Here is a 20,535-nt window from a genome sequence, read left to right as displayed (position 1 = left end):
TATGGCTACTAAACCTATTCCCACACTTTTCTCTATGAGTATGACAGAGTTCCCTCACCCATGCAGGTATAACTTGCATCTACATAAAACATCCCAGCACATGTCCTAGGTCCTGGGTTTGTTTTGCCAAATCCTGACCCCATGGGGTTAGAATGTGCGTCTGTGCTTCTTACTTGCCCCCCATATTTCCCCACTGAGGAAAACCTCAGAGGTAGCCTGAAGAATTATCTTTGGTGCTGATAAAATCCACCTGACATATTGGGATTGCTCAGGTTGACAAGGTTGGCAGTGGTTAGAAAGGTTCATAGAAGTTAATGCTATTGGGCTGATAAAAGGAAAGATTTTGTTTACTTTCACTTCTGTTCTTTCAGCTCATTATTCTCTCAGAAAATTGGATGAAAATATTTAAATTTCAGAACCATACAATCACAGACTGGCCGCAGTTGGAAGGGAGCTCCAAACACTATCTTGTCCAACCTCTAACAAGGCTACCTGGAGCAGGGTATGTTCAGTTAGGTTCTGAATATCTCTGAGGACAGAGACTCCACAGCCACCCTGGGCAACCACAAAAAATATTAAATAAAAGATATTCAAAACCCTGAAGTTCACCATCTTTCCCAAAACCTTTGGGATATAATTTATAAACACATTCTGTTTCTCATTTCTTTCTCCTCCTCAAGTGAGATAGAAGTTCCACTGCCTTAATCCCCTGATGAGACTCCAAAGTGAATATGGACGGACCCAGAACTTGTGATGTGCCTTGCAGTGTGCTGTGCAGTCATATGCTGCTGGCTGATCTCAGATATGAGGTCACTTCCTTCTGTCATCCTGATTGCAGGACAGACTGTCCCATGCATTGCAATAATTACATTAGTAATATTTATGGATTGAACTGACATACTACGAGAAAGTGACGTTTTTTAAAAAAAAAATTAAGTGAAACAGTACTTTTGCTTGGGAAACCAATTTCCCAACTGTGGTCTGCAGACCTCAGGTTCAGGTGTACACTGTGGACTGTGAGGGAAAAGAAAGCAATATGATTATCACTGCAGGGGGAACAGGCATCTATACAAAGTCCTGTACCTGCACAGCAGAATTCCTAGGGGTCTGAACAGAAGAAGGGTGGAAATCAGTGACTGAGAGTTTGGTACAGCCTGTGCACCCTGACAAAGGGAGTCTGCTGCTTTCCTCTTCTTTGACACAATACTCATGGTTCAGCAATTTGGGCAGACAATTTGTTAACTAGCAAGTGTGGTGGAAAGAGAAAATGTGTTCATCCAAATGTCATTTGCAACATTGCACGCAGCTACAGTAATGAGCTGTGTTGATTACAGAACAAGGATTTAGAAAACCAGTGCCCCACAGAGTCTATTTTCTCCTGCTGACATCACATTTTAAAGCTGCTTTTTTCCTTCTTTTGCCTCCAGTTATTTTAGGCTAAACTCTGCCCACACCTGCAAACTGTATGTTTGCTACTGAAAGCAATTTTGGCCCTAGCCTTATGCTCCTTTTGTTCTAAGGAAATATTAAAAATTATGACAAAATACAGAGCCCAAGCTTCCTATTTTCCAAGCCAGCTTTTAAGAAGTAACTTTGTTCATGGCCTGTGCTTAGATGAGAAAACAGGAGACAGGTGCCAGTGTGTTGTGTTTACAGAGACTCTGCTGTTGCTGACTGACTGAAAACAAGTTACAAGTTCAGAACTTTCTCCTTTTCCTTCTACTGGGATATTTAATTACAGTGAAAAGGTGAGACTCTTAGCACTAACACACAGCAAATGCAATAGGCAATGATTGCACCATGAAATGTATCATCCTGGAAATTCCCAGCCTACAGTAGTTCTCTTATTCACTTACTTGCACAACTAGTGGCAGTGGCAGTGAAATCTCTGAGAAGTTATCGCCCTTGTTTGTTTTTTTCAAAGTTCCCATAACAAATCTTGGAAGTTCCAGGCCATGTTCTGGTAAAGGTTGCTAGGAGTCAATGTGCTGGTCAGTGCACTACATTACACTGCCCTTCTTGCCTTCCTAAATTAGCAGTGCTATTCCTTAATGCAAGACCTCATGGCTCATTTTAACTTGTTATGTAGATGCTGGTTTGCTTAAATGAGCTGTGAGATAGAGGCACCAGACAAACCTGGGATATTCCCTCAGGATCACATTCAAGACACATCATTTATGGAGCAGTGTGAAGAGACCTGGTCCGTAACAATGTGAGAAGACACTGCAGCTCCATGACATTCCTGTTGAAGCAATTCAGCTCTCACCAGAGCTACAAGCTTTACCTGTTTTACTGGTGCCAGCACTCAGTTTTACCCTGTCTTCTGCAGCACCCTCAGGCTCTGCTGCAACACTGTGGATCACATGAAATCCTTCGGTGGAAGGACTAGGAAATGAGTCTGGGGGTGCTTTGGGGGGTCTTTGATAGTTTATGGCACCTTCTAAGATAGCACAACTGCACCTCATGTAGCTGAGCCAGTTATCCCCCATCAGAAGGGATAAATACCTTCAGGCCTGCCTGTGAATATGACTTTCCCCGAGGTGTGGGGATTTACATCTAAGTCAGAAGTGTAAGGGAGGACAATTGATGTGACAAAACCCACCATCTCCCCTCCACAGTGCCTGCTTCTTATGGACCTTCTATCTTATCTGGCTCAAACCCCAGAACCTCTGGTGGTGGGTGTTCTCCCCTCTGTCTAATTTGGATCAGAGGTTTTACCACCACATAACCCCAAACTCATCTCCTCCCCTTGGTGGGTGCAATCCCTGCCCCAGCACTGCACCCTGCTGCCTCTGCAAATAGCCAGATGTTTGATGATCTCCAATGATCTCCAGTGTGAATAATAGCAGTGGGTGTGGGACAACACATAGGTGTTGTGTACCTGCAGTTTCCAGAACTACTTTTTGTTTTTGGCAGCCTGTGGCAGCCTGTAGCACACTCTGCTCCCTTAATCAAAGAGCAGCTCATGATGTCTACATTATGTGACCAAGATGCAGCCAGATGTCATTACATGACTTGTGCTATTTGGGGAGAAGATAAAACTTGACTAGCATAAATTCAGAGTTTCATGAGCAGAGACCAAACTGGTGAGAGCACATGTGAGGGATGTGGCAATTTTAATTAAATTACCAGCAGAACTCCAGTGGTGCAAATGAGGCTTTACCCACTGTGCTAGGCTGTGCATCATACACAGAAAGGCACCAAGAAAATTGATGCTCCTGGTCACTTCAGAGCTGTCAGGACATAATGGGCCCCAGCAAGGCTGTGGTGGTGGGGAGATACAGTATCAAGACCTAGTATACAACAAGTTTAATCATTGATTAAGGGATAAAAGACCTTCTCTGCATCTATAGTAGTTCTCAGGGATTTGGAATCCCTAAGAAATTATCCAAGATTGATTACAAACTTTTGTATGCACTGAAAGGGCTAAAATAACACCTATAGAATATACAGCAAAATCAGAAGGAAAAATAAAGCAGCATTCTTCTAACAGAAACAAGTTTTGGGCCAAAAAAAAAAAAAATCACCTAATTTTGTGGGAGTCCATAATTTACCTGGCAGCAGCTGCAGAAGGCTTGAGACAGGTGCTGGAAGATGCTGTGTGAGTTAACAGAATTGTTCCTCCAATTTTCAGAGCAGATGCTTTCTCTCTTGCTCTCAGCTTTGTCCCTCCCAAACACAGCCCCTCGTGGAAAGATTTAAACAATGAGCCATGTTACAAAATCCACACACAGAGTACTCGTTGCTAATGGAGTGCCCATTGTTCAAGCTCTGAGTTAATTGTTAAGCCATGAGTTAATTTCCACCCTTCCCTCCTAGCTGCTGGACAGAACCACCTGTTCAGACATCATGCTTTCACTGAGATCCCCAAGGCAGCCTGGATAGCCCATGAGTGACAAGTATGTCCCTGCTCTTTTGGAGCACTCCAACAACTGCAAAAAGCAGCTTTTTCCTCATCTGTGGTTGAACCCAGCTAGATTATGCATTTTCCACCCTTATATACTTCTAAAAGTGCCAAGAAATATTGCAAAACAGCCTGAAATTACACTTTAAAATGCAGCAGTCTCTGATTAATGGTGCAATTATAAAACATGTCATGGTAGTTATTAGCTCTGAGATTGAGTATCACATATTTCAGACTGTAAAACATACTGAGGAATTTCTAGCTGTGATTGTGTATTCACCTCTAAAGAGGAAATGGGCTTAATTACACCAACATTTATAAAAGGGAGAAATAACAGCAAAAATGGAAGAAAGGTTAAATTTGAACACAAGAGCTGTGAATACATAAAACATTTATATTATTGCACTTGTAATTGAGCATCTAAGCAGAAGCTAATGATTTGATTTAAATTGGTCCTTTTTATATAAGTAGCATTTGAAGAATTTTGGGTTTTAGAATTTATAATGACACTATTTTTTCCCTATGATTACTCATCTTCAGCATAGTAGATTCAACCAGATGCAAGAAGAATTAAAAATCAAGAAAAATAACTACTTTCACAAAATGATAGGAATGATCAACCATGTTGATGCTTCAGTCTTGGCAGGGTTTAAAACTATTCACCTAAAAATGAAACCTACTGTTAGATGCAGAGGACAGCATTTTATTTACCTTTTCCCTCCCTGCAATAGCTGGAAGATGTCCCTCCTTGTATGGCCTTGAATTATTGCAGGAGCCCTAGGGTTAGCTGTAAGGGAAATAATGTGATGTTTGAGTCTTGCATTTATTTATTGAAAAAGGAAATTTTCAGTGAGAATAGATGGTGGTAGTGGTACCACCAGCTCACACAGCTGATCCCCCTGACTTTGGTAACTTATTTGCATGGCACAATGCCATCACTATGACTTTGGGGTTTATATAACACGGAAACAAACCATTCTTAGTTCTCCTTTCCACAATCAGAAGATTTTTCTATTTCTGCAATCTGGCTATTGCCACTCTTTATCAAATTGGGCAGATTTTAAGTCTGTTTTGAAGTCTATGCTTTCTTTGGGCATTTATTTTCCTTTTTCTTTCCTTGATTTGGTATGGTATTTTATTAAACTCAAGGAGGGGTGGCTGGGGGTGTCCAAAAAGACAGGAGGTACATTTTTTCCCCCATTGAATTAAATGAGTCTCAAATGAAGGAGCAGTGAAATGTTATGGCCCATCATGGGCTGCCAGCACAATTGCAGTGGGCTGTAAATCACCCTGCCACCAGCCAGCCACGGGGCAGAGCCAATGCAATTCTGTTTCACCACAAAAGCAAAGCAGGAAGCTGCCTTTGGCAGCAGCTTGTAGTAGATAGTTTGGTGCCCATGTTGCCTGTGAAAGAAAAAATAAATCTGAGTGGCTTTTAGCCCGACCTACCCATTGCTGCTTTGTGCTTCTGTTGTGTTCAGCTGCTGCTGCCAAAGGAAGGGCTCCTAGGGAGGAAGGGAATGACTGATGCAGAGAAGTAGATTTTCCCCACAGCTTCCTTCTGTCTCACCCTACTACCCTTGGCAAAAGGACTTTCCCCCACCTGCCTAGCCCAGCTGAGCTCTGCACTGCCTCTTTTCTTCCTGTGTTAGCAAGGGCCAGGCATATTTCCCCATGCTTGTCTGCTCTGTGCAGGTTTGGGAAGCCTCTCCAGTCAAAGTCAATTAGTGAAGATGGATGGAGACAGTGAAGGAGGAGAGAAAAGAGAAGATATATGACTGTGTGGGATTAAAACATGAAATGTCTCAAAAGAACACTGGAAAAGCACAATTTTGTGAGGCAGGGAATAGAAGGAAAGGAAAGGAAAGGAAAGGAAAGGAAAGGAAAGGAAAGGAAAGGAAAGGAAAGGAAAGGAAAGGAAAGGAAAGGAAAGGAAAATATTCCCATCCAGTAAAGTCCCCTGATTCCTCATAGGTCTTCTCTTCCCAGGCCCCAACAACATTCCTGTGTTCTGACAGAGTAAAATATGTGGTGAGCTTGCTCCTGAGTCCAGGTGAACAAAACTGGTAGGTCTCTGTCCATCCTCAGCATGTCTTTCCATCCTTCCTTCCTTCCTTGCTCCCTCCCTCCCTCTGTCCCTCACATCCTGAGAAATTCCTGTAAGACTATGGAAAGATGGCTTCAAAAGCTCACTGAGGTCTCTCCAGAGGGCGGGCAGCACATGAAGGTGAGCAGGATTCCTTCCTCCATGTCACTACATCACAAAGAAGCCTGGAGGGGAGGAGCTTGCCCAAAGGTCCCACATCACCTCTGGGCCTGCAGGGCAGTGTATCCGCTCTGCCATGGGCTTTGGTCACTCCTGCACTCTGAGAACCACATGAGAGCCTTGACAGGAAGGACAGGAAAGCCTGGCAATCCTCAGCTTCAGATCAGGCACTCTGGAATGTTTCTGAACAATCTGGCTCATCTCAGACCAGACCTGATAACAAATGAGGGAGCAGCACACAGGTTACCAGAGCCCGTGGTGGGATACAAGTCAGTGATGGAACCATCATTGCTGCACCTTCTTTACAGCATGGGGTTCATCCACAGCACTCTCTAGCACAAACTCCAGCCTCACAGTTGTTAACAATTGGTGAGATTTATAAGGCTGCATATATTTGGGGCTTTTACTGCTTTAACTTTGCTGTTGCTGTATCCTCAGGCTTCCCAGTTTTCCAGTGATAACAGTGAGAAACAGGTAGAGTAAAAACTTAAATTCTCAGTTGACTACATGGCTTCAGGTGGTGATGGCTTTAAAAGAAAAAAAATTCTTCAAGAGTCTAGATCATGTGTTCAGAGAAATATATGAATGTAAATCAAGAGTTAATCTATACTGGGAAATATACATTATTTATAAAAATCTAAATTTATAAATATCTAAAAGAATACAGCGAATCTTAACATCTTATTCCTTTAGAGTGCCACAGAATTATACTTGCATGAAGCCATTAACCCCAAAAGAGTTCTGATTACAGGAAAGACTGAGAATCTGTCATATGCCTACTCTCAATGTAGGTCAGTGTACACACAGAGCAAATCAGAAGGAAACTTGAGGAAATTTATCTACCCCATCTAGAGAAACTCTTGCTTAAGGTTCTTCTGGAATTTAGATGATGTCTTAAGTTAAAATGGAACATGATAAGATGGCCACATGAGCAGTGACCACATAGGGAAAGGTGCAGATTGGAATGACTGCACTGAATTTAAGAAATTGGAATTTCTTAAATTGAAAAAGCTCGGAACAGGGTGACACACTTGTGTTTATCCATCCATCTTATGAGAATAATTATTACACAGGCAGGCAAAGTCATGGTAACAGCACACACAAATTAGGGCAGAAGAGCATATGAGGAACAACTGATCTCTTTTATGCTTCTGATGGCCTGCTCACTCACAACTGAATCATACATTTTAAATATTCTTTGGATAGAGACATACATTAAATATACCATTTATGAAAAAGATCCAGAAAAATTCGAAATTATTCAGAGGAGCTTAAGAACAATAACAGCCTTGGAAATAATGGTCTGTGAAAGAGGTATGAGGAGGTTTATTTATCCAAGAAAAGGGAAACTATTCCATTTCACATCACAGCTAAGCCAATCCGACCACCGGCACTTGCCTGATGCCCTCCCTCGGGCTTAATCCAGTAAACTAAATTGCTAGGAAATAAATTTTATTATTTATTTGAATGCTTCTCCACTTTATCCTCTGAACTGGTTCATCACAATCACATGAGGGCTGGCTGAATGGGGAAAAAAGTAGGGTGGTTCATTTTGCAGCATCTGACCTTCAGACTGGCATAGCTTTAATGTGGAAGTGTACTTCTGTACACAACACAAAAAATACAATCTGTATATTTTAGAAGTGCAGAGTGTTGAACAACTTTGCTCTATCTGCTGAGAAAGAAAAAAAAAAGGAATCTGTTAAATATTTATCAGATTCTTGACTTATGCGATTAAACTCCTTTATAACAGGAAGGGTATTAAAATATTGTACATAAGAATTTTGTGGAATTTCCTTTACTGGAATCATTGCCAATGTATTACCCCAATCTGCCAGGATTAGTTCAAGGTTTCTTTTTCTGCCTTAGTGCAGATGTGGATTTTGAGAATGATCTCTTGAGATTCATTCTATCCCTCTTTTTCCAGACTTCACAATCTGCCAAGTTCACCCATCCCGCCTGAGTTAGCTCTAACTGAACTCAATAGTACTTGGAAAAATGGCTTTAACAAGAACAGTGCCAGATTCTAATATTGCTGTTTGATTTACATTTTGTTGAAGACCAGAGAAGTATCTGTGAATATGCTGTTCATGGACACATTACCAGACACTCTGCTCATGACCTGCTTTGCACTCTGGAAAATTTCCAGGGCTGGCATAGCTGGTCTCTAAATACACCATGAAAATAAGCCCATAAGAACAGTCACACACCAGAGGTGATTTCCAGGTTAAAGATTTGTACTGCAAACAGAGTTACAGCACTTGCAAGTAGAAGCACAATGGAAATCCAATTGCAAATAGGGGAAGCAGGGTCACCAGCAGGGAAATGTGTATGCTGAGATATACATTTCAATTAATGTATCAGAAGAAAAGTATAGCAAACAGTAAAGCTTTGTTGAAATATAACTGGTGTTCATATTTAAAATACACTAGTGCAGAAATGGGAACTTGGAGATCAAATGAGGAATAGAGGTGCTGTATTAGGGACTTTTTTTTTCCTTTGGAAATCTTTTCCAGAAATGACAGGCTGCAAGATCGATATACACAGACTTGGAAAATACTGAAATGCATTTAACCTTCTGTCTCCTCAGTCAGTAAATGTCATTATTAATGATGTTCTCTAATGAGGTGTTTTATGGACAAAATAAACACTGCAGCTTTCTTGTACAAAATTCTCTACTCACTTTACTGCAAGTAAGTTCTGGGAAAAGTCTTGTAGGTAGGACAAAAAAAGAAAAAGTAGAGGCATTTTAAAAGAAAATATAACAATCACTTTAATTAAGAAAACCTTATTATTTAAAGAACTAGACAAAACTAGCTCGAATGCAGGAAGCCTGTAGATTCCCCTAGTCTTTCTGGGGGAGGGATCAAGTAAGAAAAATGCTTTACCAAGTATCTTTTCAAGTCTTTGGAAGTCCTGTCAAAGGGAGAGGATCAATACTAATGGAGGGAGAGCACATAAACCCTTCAAAGCCACCTGAGCACCGGAGTTGCTGTATAACCACTCCCACCCTGCCGAGCTGGGCAGCCTCACAGGGGAGCCACCACTGTGGGACACTGAGCTGCCATCCACGGCTCCACTGAGGAGCAGGCAGCTTTCTTCTCTGACGAGCCCTGCAGCCTTTGAAGCAGGGATCTGCTTGCTCTAAAGGGACTGATTAAAGAGGGAGAGGAAGCTTCAAAAGACCTCACTGCCTCTGTGAGCTAACCAGTCAGAAGGCTGCACTGACAACCTCCTATGACACATACTATAGGTTTTTTTTTAACTTGTTCCTTATTCTGCCCTTTAACATTAGCATCTTCTTTCCATTTGTATGTGAGAACACTGAAGCTTGCAGAAACATCATGAAATGAACAGTTCCTCTACTTCAGATGGGACTCTCCCATATTTTTCCCCGCTGCGCTTCATGTATTTTTTGTTTGGAAGTTTTGTTGTGATCCTGATTCAGCAGTGTGATACGTGGCTGTGAGTACTAAAGGAATAATTCAGTGGAGAGGGCAGTAATAACTGACACATGGAATAGGAAAGGACAAAATATGGTTAACAGCTGGACTCAAAAATAATCTTAGTAACTATTCTGTGATTCTCTGAAAATGCTAACAAAATTCTGAAGATGGGTCTGTAATTCCTCCAGACTTTTGTATGTGTGTGTTCACTTAATTTAATTTCACTCATGTAATTCTGCTCTGTGCTAATATGTCAGTTTATCCATTGCCAAATGCAGCCCATTTCAGTCCGAAGCAGGATAATGGACAAATTATCTCACCTTTCTCAGTTCTGGCAGTGAACATTGGGTCAGCGTATTCTGCTTATTTCCTTTTCCCACTTCTGTCTGCCCCAGCCTTTCTCAGCTGATTCACCAAATTATCCAAGCCCTTACTGAAAAAAGCATTTCACAAGACACCCGTACTAATGGGAATAAATTTTAGAGATTACCTCAGAGCGGAACTTTCAAATGTCTCCACTTTGACTGATATCTATTTTCAGAGAGGCCAAGGGTTTTCTTTATTTTGCTGACACTGCATCAAATAACTCAGATGCTCCATTTGAGGAATTCAGATTAAAAACAAAACCAGGTCCATATTTATGTAATAAAGAAGCTGACAGAAATGCTTTGGTGATTTGGCAGACATCTAATTTAACATGTCTTGAAACTGTTGACCTCAGTGATTCACATCTCATCCTTTCAAAGAAAAATTCTTTACTTCACTTATTTTCTCAGTTTATAGTTATGCTTTTTATCTTGCTTCCTGTGACCTAACTCATATTTTATCTGAATCCTCTTGAGATAACAGAGACCACAGAAGACATTTCTTGTTTTCATTTGTTCTGTTTTTGTCTTGGTTGTTAAAAATACAGTGGGAAAAAAGGGAGAATTTTAAAAAGGAAGGATAATGCCACTTGATCACGCTCATCATGACGGCCTGGTCTTGTGGCTTACTCTCATCAGGCATTTGCAACAAGTCATTCCTTTCCCTGTCACTCCCCAACGAGCTAAGGAAGCGGCTGTCAGTCTGTCCCTGCTCCTCCTCCAGGCCTGCCCCCACTCCCTGCAGGTAGGAGATGTCCTATTTGGCATGATAAACAGCAGAGCATGAGGGGGTGAGCACTGGTTTTGGACCCCTGGTTATTTACATTGCCTAAATTTAATTCTGTGTTTTGAGTCATGGAGCACTTCAGCTCTCTGTCTGCAAGACAACCTGTTCCTGAGCCATCAGCACACTCGTGTGACCTCGGAGCCATGGCCCACAGGCAGAGTCTGCAGACAGGAGAAGACTGTTGTAAATCAGGATAACCCCTGACATCCAGGAGGAATGACAAGGAGGACTCCATTGATATCAGAAGGCTAATTAATTACTTTATTATACTATATTACACTGAATCTGCACAAGCACCCAACTCAACTGAACTGCACAGAATCTCGTGACTGTCAGCCGACAGTCCTGACACACACACAGATTGAATTGGTCAATGAATCAAAGCACTCACACCAGAATCCAATCAAGCAAATTCCTTCAGGTAAATAATCTTCCTCAATGCATTCCACTTGTTCCAAAACACAGGAGCAGTAAATGAGATAAGAATTGTTTTTTATTTTCTCTGAGATTCAGAGAATGTGAATCCCAGCAATATCCTTGGGAAGTTGTGCCTTGCTTTTCTCTGTGAAGAGAAAAGCAGCCACAGAAAATAAAGGCATGGCCAGACATCCCATCTATTGCCTTCCTGACCAGACCAGGATGTGGTGAAGCCACATTGCAGGAGCAGTGTTTGCCCCTCTCAGTGGCACTGCTACTGAATCTACTACTGAGAACCTCTAGGGATGGACGGAACTGTGCCTGCCAGAGGATGCTGCCAACAAAATCAGTAAAGATATACAGTTCAATCATTTTTAGGCAAATAAATCTTGGGTTAAAATTAAAAGCACAGAAAAATCACTTGGACTCCTTGCTATAGACCTTTACTCCTTGCTACATAAACTGGAGCAAATGCTGTATGCATGACTTAGAGGAATTCCATGTGGAGAAAGAGGGCTACAGTCTGGAGGGTAAGTTCACTCCACCCTGATGAGGTCAGTTGGCATTGCCCATAGGCAGAAGTGCCTTTGTTTGCAGGAACCTGAACTATTAAACACTCTTGATGAAATGGCTCCTTCCAGCTGTGCTGCTGCAGTGCTTAAAAACGGAGAGCAGAGACAGTGCTGCCCCACCTGCTGCTCCTAGGGACGTGGCTCTCATGCTCACCAGGGGCATCAAAGCTTTCCTGTAGAATCCCAAAATATTCTGAGCTGGAAGGGACCTACAAATATAATTGAGTCCAATTCTTAAAGCTTGGATGTGAAAAGTTGGTATTTACTGTAAATGTTAAAAAAAATTAAAGTTTATAGTCAAAAATTGGTTACCATAAAATTAAATACCAACTTTGATCTTTGCAAAGCATCAGGTAATAATATAAGCTACCACTGTAGTCCTGTTCACAGTCCTAAAAAGAAAGCAAGCTGCCTTCCCACCCTGCTTTGCAGTTGAATCACAAGCTTTGATGCTGCTGTCTTTGGCTGGTTCAGTGTAGAAAGTTTGGTTAGGAATTTACTGAAACTGCAGGCAATTAACCTCTCACTAGACTAAGGCTTTATATTAACAATGCTGTCCTTAAAGAAAGGCACGATGGGCAACAGACAAGAGTGACAGAGGTAAGAACAATATGCAAGAAAAATATGGCAAAATCCTATTGAAATGCATGACCTAAAAGTGTTAATGTGTGTATTTACTCCTCTTCTGCTTCACCTGTCCTATATAGCTGAAATTATTAGCCTGAGTCTTACACACCTTGTCTTTGATAAACACTATCAGAACTGCACTTAAAGCAACGCTATTTTAAGGTCGTATTAGAAACCATCACAACATTTGTCATGCGAAAATGGTAAAAAATAGTAGCTACCAAAATTGCTATAAACCTTTTTGGAAATGGGGAACTGATGTTTGTGGCTGGCAAGAGCTGTAGTTTCTGCAAATAAATTCAGACACAACAGACCAGAATAGTGAAGGATATCCAAGGGTTACTATAAAGTTGGTGCTAATGAAACTATACTGGAATTTTAACAGCTAGGCCCGTGACCCTGAAGCTTTTGATGACACTTTAATAAAGATTAGATTAGCATCTGTGATTTAACTACTGAGTTGCAAAAGCTGCCAGAAACTGACAAAGGGTGATTATTTTTTCTTACAACAATGCCTATGTAAATTTTAAAGTAACTGTACTATTTCAGAAATTGAATTTCAGATCTTCCCCCAGAAAGCATTTAGATGAAATACAGAAGTGCATCTGGAAAGACAGTGCATGCTGTGCAGCCAGTCACGCATACTGGCAAAAGCTGCAGGGAACTGCAGCCACCAACTTGAGAGAGGCCAACATTTCAACTTCTATATTTACATTTACAATGTTGATTTCACTGGGAGAGAGTTGCTTCCTGGCTTTTGGAACACCACTTTTTTTTTGTGCTAGATTCTAAAGAAAACTGCTTTTCATATTAAAAACAGTGCTTGGAACACAGTGTGGCATTAACACCTGCTCATGCTTTGTCTTGCAATGCTTTGAATCAGGATCATCCTTGCTCATCAAGTCAAGCTGTCAGCTGCTTCACTGCCGAGGTGCATGAGCACCACTCTGTAAGCCCATTCTTCTTCCCTATTGGAGTCCTTGCTCATGAATCATTCAAATCCCTCAGCCTGAACCCTGCTTTGCTGCTGCCTTCAGTAATTTTTATTTGTGCCTGGAAACTCTTTGGGATGTCAGAAAAGAGCCGACTGAAACAAATGCATTCCAATGTGTATCTTTCCTCCTGCAGCGCAAATTCAGGCGGGTTAGCTTCTAGCACTGGCAGCTTGAACAAGAGTGGAGCAAAGGAATGTTTCCCCAGCCAGACATGATTCTCAAGGGTGAGAAAAGGACTAATACAGCCTTACCTCCTGGGCAGCCAGGTACCTGGCATTTCCCAACCGAGGTGTATTTAACTGGGTCCTCATTTGGATGCGTCAGGCTAGGAGGTTTGTGAGTGAAAGCATTGTGAACATACTCAGGGTCCTTTCTAAGGAAAACTACTATGAATCTTAACACAAACATTGGACCTGATATTCCCAGACTAGTTAGAATGCACAACACATAAAATACTACTACTACTTCAAATAATCAAGAAATCATTGAATATAACTAGGGATTATATATATATCTAGCTACTACAAAGTTCAACCTAAGTAAAGATGGAAAGTAGAAGTTAAGAAAAAAAAGGGGGGAGGTAAATTTGTACACATTTCCTTAGTCACACTGTGTTAGCAAACAAAACATGTTCAGGCTTCATGTGCATTTTACAGTATATTTTTTCTCACTCTGACACAGCAACTTGAAATCCATAAGCATAACTACAGTCTTCCTAGCTCAGGTGATAGATGTTTGTGCTTCAGGGGTAGGGATTAATGCATTAAATTAGTTATGCTTTCCTGGGCAGCAATTTGCCAGAAGAAGTGTGGATGGATTTGTGATTTGCATAACAAGGTTTGAAATACTCACAGCTGAGGAAAACAGAAAAGAATATTTCAGTCAGATGGGGCCTACAATGATCACCTAGTCCAAGACTAAGGCAAACAGCTCCAATTAATGTAAGTTGTGCGACTAAGACCACTAATAAGCTTTGTGTCTTCAACCAAAAATCTTTAGAATGTCATAAAATTTCCTTATACAGCCTTGTATTTTCTGCTCTGAGTAAGCTGAATTCTATATAGAAGAGGAATTTCTTAAATTCTACAAGAACACTCAAAATAAGGTATGGTGAATGGAACAAACCAGGTATTAGCTTAATCTGGTGTGGTCTGTAAGGTTTAAATGCCCAATAAGCTTACTGACAATACCTAGCTGAGATTAGCAAACAAAATTTTATTCTCCACAGAGGAAGAGCAATATCAGCAAAACCATTTTTGCTCAATGTATGGGGAAAAGAAAAGGTTTGTGTAGAAGAACAAATTACATGAAGCAGGGAGAAACTACTTGGGCAGATGTTGCAATCAGTTTTACAGCATATCAGTCACTTTAGTATGTATAGATGAGGTTACCTTGATGTATCCCAACCTGTATATCAAATACATACTGCTGGAATGTGCCCAGCTCACTTCTGAAGAGCTCCTGTGTGTAGTATGATCACTCATACTAAATATAGTTTAAAATATTTTTCCTCCCTATAGCTACCAGAAGACCCTCTCCATTCCATGAATCTGCTCCTCCACTCCATCCTACTCTTGAGCCCTGTTCTGGATGCAGGACATGTAGCTAACTTGGCACTGTTGAGATGTGCCCTCTTGTACCTGCAAAGATGCCGACCCTTAGGGCCACAGGTAAGCACCTCCTTTGCCTTCACAAACATTTTCTTTCTACTACAAAGCAAAGAAGTCCCAAGCAGGTGTGTTGAGCACTCACTGGGGATGAGGGAAAAAAGCAACAGCACACTAAAAGGATGAAGGTAGAGGTTTCTTGGAAAAAGTAATGAGAACCTCCCCTACGAGTATGAACTTTCCTGTGTTCAGCTGGTAGTGATCCAGACATCATCTTTGTCCACTAGAAATCAAAGAGAGCCACATCAGCCTTGACCTGGGGACAGAGGCTGAGAGGTTAAGAAGAGACATCACTTGGGCAGGTTACTGATGAGTATTTTCAAGTCACTCCCCTATCAAACAGGTTTGAATAACCACATTTATTGTCAATATTATATATATCAGTATTACACACAGTATTAAATACATGGTTATTGTACTCCCCACAAGCACAGAAAAGATGTGCCTGAGGGCTTATAAAATACAGAAATAATAATGCCATACTTCTTTTGCTTTTCCTTAGCTATATATTTAGTTTCTTCCTTTCTCTTCTTCCCTCTTAACAATCCTTATACTTGGTAGTTTTAATTTTTTCCCTCTTTCAGACTGTCAGTCACAACCAGCATCTTGACTTAAAAAGAGATCTTTTCTTCTTTCAGAAGCCTTTTACTGTCACTATGACTGGAGGCTTTCTGCTTATCTTCTGCTTCTCAGATAAGCTTCCCCTTCACTAAGATCCATCCTATAATCTCAACCTATTTATATGTGATTTAACCTCCTTGAGATGAATAGATTTTTTTTCTGCTTGTTTTATTTGAAGGGATTTTATTCAGGGGACTCAGTTCTGATACAATCTAGACTCTTGGCATTCTGTTAAAAAATACAAGCATTAATGAAGAAAGCTTTCCATTTTCTGAGAAAGGCATTCTGGCAAGAACTATACAAACACAACAGTCATGAAAAATTAAAAGGTGAAAACAAATAAACAATTTGCTTTGCATGGGCACAGCACTTTCCAGGCTAGCAAAACTTTGGGGCATATACTTCTGCTGTTGTCATATTGCTGACATAGAAAAGATAATTCCTCTGCTTAGTTCATAAGCAATTAACAAATAATCTTTTTTTTTTTCAACAGCTTGCAGTATACAAAAAGAAAAGAGCCTCTTAAAAATCTAATTCCTATATTCTCAAGGGCTTGAAGACTCTGTAGGCTGCTGGAATTAACTGGCCGTGATTTTCTGTAAATCCAGATGTTTACTTCATTAAAACTTCATGAAATCTAAACACACTCTTCATTCCATATATCTCTCATGTGTCTCTCAAACATTTATTCTGTTGGTATATTTACTTTTAGTGATAATATGTTATTTGCATTTACAAACATGGATCATACATAGATGATATCTTACAGGAAATCCCTACAAAGCAGAGTAGTAATCCCTCTGTGTAAACATTTGCAACAGGAAAGCACATTCAGAATTTTCTAGACACATGAATTGAATTCTGTTTGGGCCTCTCCAAGAGGCCAAGAGCAAAATACATGTAGTGAACTTTTCCAAGAGGGAAGACAAGCTTGTCAAACTCACCTTCAAGTAGATAGAAGCAACCCTTAGTCTTTCTTTACAGGTGAGAAACAGATGCTTTTCATTACTTTGGGCAATAACATCTCATTAGCACAGCACATCAGCAAGCTGGGTAACATCAGCTATGCCTGATTAAGTTGATTCCAAGTTTCTTCAAGCTTGGCTCAGTCCAAAGAAAAAATCAGGTTGGTTTATGCAGTGGATAACAGGTAGGAGAAGTCCTGGAAACACTGCTAAGGATAAGGGCTGAAGGAAATGTTCTGGCAGTCAATTTTGGTCTTAACAGAAGGCTGTCGGCTATCTCACCCTCTAGGCAGAGATTTTTGGCAGTTTTGGAGTGAATAATTTCCCCTGCCAAGTAACTGAAATATGTTCTCTGTGACACATTATTTTACATAGCAGGTCAGGAAGGGTATCAGTGAATAGGAGCTCCAGCATCCCTTTCTGGCATGGGCTGAACAGCTGAGATATACTGCCTACAGGAGCTAAGAGTGTGTAATTACAGCCTTCACTCACAGATGTCCTCACTGGCATGAACTCTAGTTGTAGCCATTGCTGACATGTACTTTGGCAAGGTCTTGACAGAATGGATATTTTCCAGGATGTCTGGAGCAGCTAAGAGCTTGTGGAGTGCACTCACCATGTAGAAGGCTCTGAGGCCAAAGGAGGAGAAACAAGTGTGAGTATGCTAGCATTGAAGGTTCTCTCTTTCTCTTTATGTGTACAGAAATAGTTTTTAGTCTTCACTTCTGTGGAAGTGAATAGCAATTCTCTAATGAGATTTCATTAATTTCATTTCAGCTGTTGTTGAGAGATGATGAAATTGGGTGGAGAGACACTTCCCTGAGAAGCACAGTGGAGAGCTGGAACCACCTCTACTCAGAGCATCCTTCAGGACTGATACCCTGGGGGGACAGCAGCAAGCATGGCACTGTGAAACACTGCACAAGCCTGGCAGGGTTTGACAGCACTGAGGTCAGTTCTGCCAGCAGGGATACAAACTTGGGTCTCAGCAGAGGAGCAAACTAAACCAGTGCAAACATGTTTTTCTCAGGTAGTCAAGCAAGGTACCTAAAGTAGTAAAAAAATAATTTACCAACTTATCTATAGTAAAATGCTGTGAGCTTTCACTCCCTTCTTACCTTTGCAGATGCTGTAAGCACCCCTGCTAAGGATTTTGATAATTCTTCTATTAAACATAATGGGAATTTTAAATTGTTTTCAACAGAAAAAGATGCAAAGAGAACAAAGCAGCACATTCAATGTCTGAGTCTGCTGAAATGAGTGTCTGCATTTCATTTGTTTATTTTAATCTAACTTAAAGAGTTAATGTTATTTAAGCACAGCTTGTATTGGTACATGGTGGAAGAAAGCAAAAACAAATGCATTAATTACTGTTCACTGACCACAGTTATGATTTTGAAACATGCTCAATTAGGGAACAGTATACCTCAAAATCACAGCTAAAATTAATACAAAAATTTGAAGCACAATCACCAATGTCATTATTATTAACTATTCTACCTTTGAGGGATCACTCTGCCAAAAAGAATAATTTTACCAATACATTTTTACTTCCTTTTTTAAAACACATTTTTGTAAGAAAAAGGTGTAAGTAAGACCTGTATATTTAAGAAATTCCATTAAAAGGCATTTTTTCTTGGATAGAATTCCTACCCAGGAATGATACCATCCTTGTGATTAACTTAGGGATTAGGCTTAGGGACAGCCCTTTACTTGCTCCTCTGCAAATCAATGCTCTTATATTTAGATTGTATCCAAAAGCACCAAAAATATGTGGTTTTACCCCTTTAAAACCTATCTGAAGCCTGTCCAACCCTACAGGAAGGTAGGCTGGTAAGAAGGGGGAGTAGAGGTTGCTTTTTTTATCCTAATTAGCCAGAAAATGAGTTGTATTTTCCCTATTAGGAGAGCTCTTTTGCTGAATCCTTATACTGTTAAGTTCTAAGAGACAGCCTAAGGCGCTTGACTCACACTGATGGTAATGCAGAAGGTGGATGTAGTTTCCACTCATGTTTTGCAGAGGCGTGATTGTGTTTCTGTTGTTGTTGTGGTAGAAGCCAGGTCAGAATGCTATTTATTCACAGATAGGAGAATTGCTGAGAGAAGATTTGAAGACATGACTGAAATGTTTCACAGAGATGCAGAAGATTACTTTCAGAGAGCCAGGACTCACAAAAAGAACTCTGATTTAAAGCTGCTCCATAGGGGTTGTGAGTAATTTAGCATAGGAGAAAAGCCTCAGATGTTGTGCATGTAAAATACCACACCACTGCTTGGTATAAAATGACACAGCTGTCCTCTGCTCCTTTGGTATCAGACAGGGCTGTAACTTCCTTATAATTAACCAAAACAGGAGATCAGTTATCACATTTTCCTAGATATCACCTGGAAAGAAGCAGCTGGGAGTTTCTCCCCATTTGACATAGGGTGCACAGCCTCTTTTCTTGTGTTCTCCAAATTCAGTGATGCTCAAGACGTGTGTGGAAGGTGTCCCCTTCAGTGCTCCTGCTCACTGAGGCAGAAACTACCTGCATGTCCCCACAACATTGAGAGGGTGCTTTTTGTCTTCTAATTGTCACAAAGGGGCTTGAAGGAAATTAACACAGCTCTGACCTTCACTAATTGCTCACTTGATTATGTTTCTCAGTCACACTCTGTAGCTCTCTATCGGCCAAGGACACAGAACACACCGCTAATGTCTGTCCTCCTTCTCTCCCTCCCTCTTCTCCAGACTCTGCACAGCATTGCCCTCCCAAAATTATACAAAGAAATGTCTGCAGCACCCTGGCAGGAGGAAAGTGAATGAGCCCTTGGTGACTTTCTGAGGTCCCTTACATCCTGTGTTATTCTGGCTCTTCAACATCTTTCATGCTTGAATGTGCAAATTTCCATGGCAGCTGGATTTCCTAGAACATGCAATTCCAGCTAAATGCATCTAGCTGGAAATGCAAACACAGACAAAACAATTTCTATGAACAGATATTATCAGATGTAACTTGACAGGTAACATTCATTACAATTCACATGAAATATTGAAATCTGTGAATGTATACATTTGTGTTCAACTATATACAGCCTGTGAAACTGAGTTTGCAGAGAGAGACAGCCTCTCTTTAGAAGGAGTTGAATTCTTCTTCTGTCATTGGGTGGAATAATGCATAATTCAAGTTTTTGGAGATATTACTTGGTATCACTTGAGCATAATGCTGAGGCTGATAAGTTCACTCTGAACAATGACTCAGAAATGGGAAAGGTTTCAGCCTAATAGCCCTCCATTGACTGTCAAAGTCAAACCTATGGAACTGCACACATTTTAGAGAGCATGTAAGTCCCAAAAAAGCAAAGGATTTCTGACTCTTAGGAAATATAACCTGCTGTGGGACTACTAGACTCTCTTTCTTGCACTGTCTAAACAAGACTGAAGCTTAAATGAGTGTGTATTTGAACCTCCAATTCAGTTTAGATCGTTAACTCCTTTTCATGATTTTATGGAGAAGGCTAAATATTTCACTGAACTCAGTACTAAAATTCAAGCAATGCAGTCATATGTAATTAGGTATTTCCTAAGCAATATTATACCACTTCACACAGCGAAGACTGCTAGAACAAATAACAACTCAGTTTCAGTTCAGAAAAGGGATAAAATATGCTCTTGCCCTACTAAGTTTCTCACGAAGAAGCTGAATACATAATAGTTTACATCTACCGAAAAAGTATCGTTTTCTCTTTATCTGCCTTGGGTCATGCTGGCAATACTTTGGAGCCCTTTGTATTTCTTAACAGCAATGTGGATTTACTGCCACTAGGTGTTACCCTTCCTCCATTTGTGAAGAAAACTGTGCTCCCTGAATAAACCTGGCTCATCCGTGGGTGCACCGCCCAAAATGCAAAACAGGGGCCCAT

The 20,535-nt window shown here is 40.7% G+C and overlaps 1 protein-coding gene across 1 annotated transcript in view; it reads right to left on the bottom strand.

The window, feature by feature from the left end:
- ACOD1 (aconitate decarboxylase 1) overlaps positions 1–20,535 on the bottom strand; it is a 29,434-nt gene extending 8,899 nt beyond the window's left edge. The window contains exons 1-3 of the mRNA XM_054272313.1: positions 20,446–20,535; positions 10,612–10,738; positions 3,555–3,685 (exon numbers count right to left, since the gene is read on the bottom strand). Of these exons, the coding sequence (XP_054128288.1) occupies positions 3,555–3,685; positions 10,612–10,738; positions 20,446–20,535 (348 nt within the window). The remainder of the gene's footprint in view (positions 1–3,554; positions 3,686–10,611; positions 10,739–20,445) is intronic.

The sequence above is a fragment of the Melozone crissalis genome, unplaced genomic scaffold (genome assembly GCF_028551555.1).
Source record: "Melozone crissalis strain CALT ecotype California unplaced genomic scaffold, PUWL_Pcris_2 ptg000013l_1, whole genome shotgun sequence".
Lineage (NCBI taxonomy): Eukaryota > Metazoa > Chordata > Aves > Passeriformes > Passerellidae > Melozone > Melozone crissalis.
This window is presented reverse-complemented; position numbering and strand designations above follow the sequence as displayed.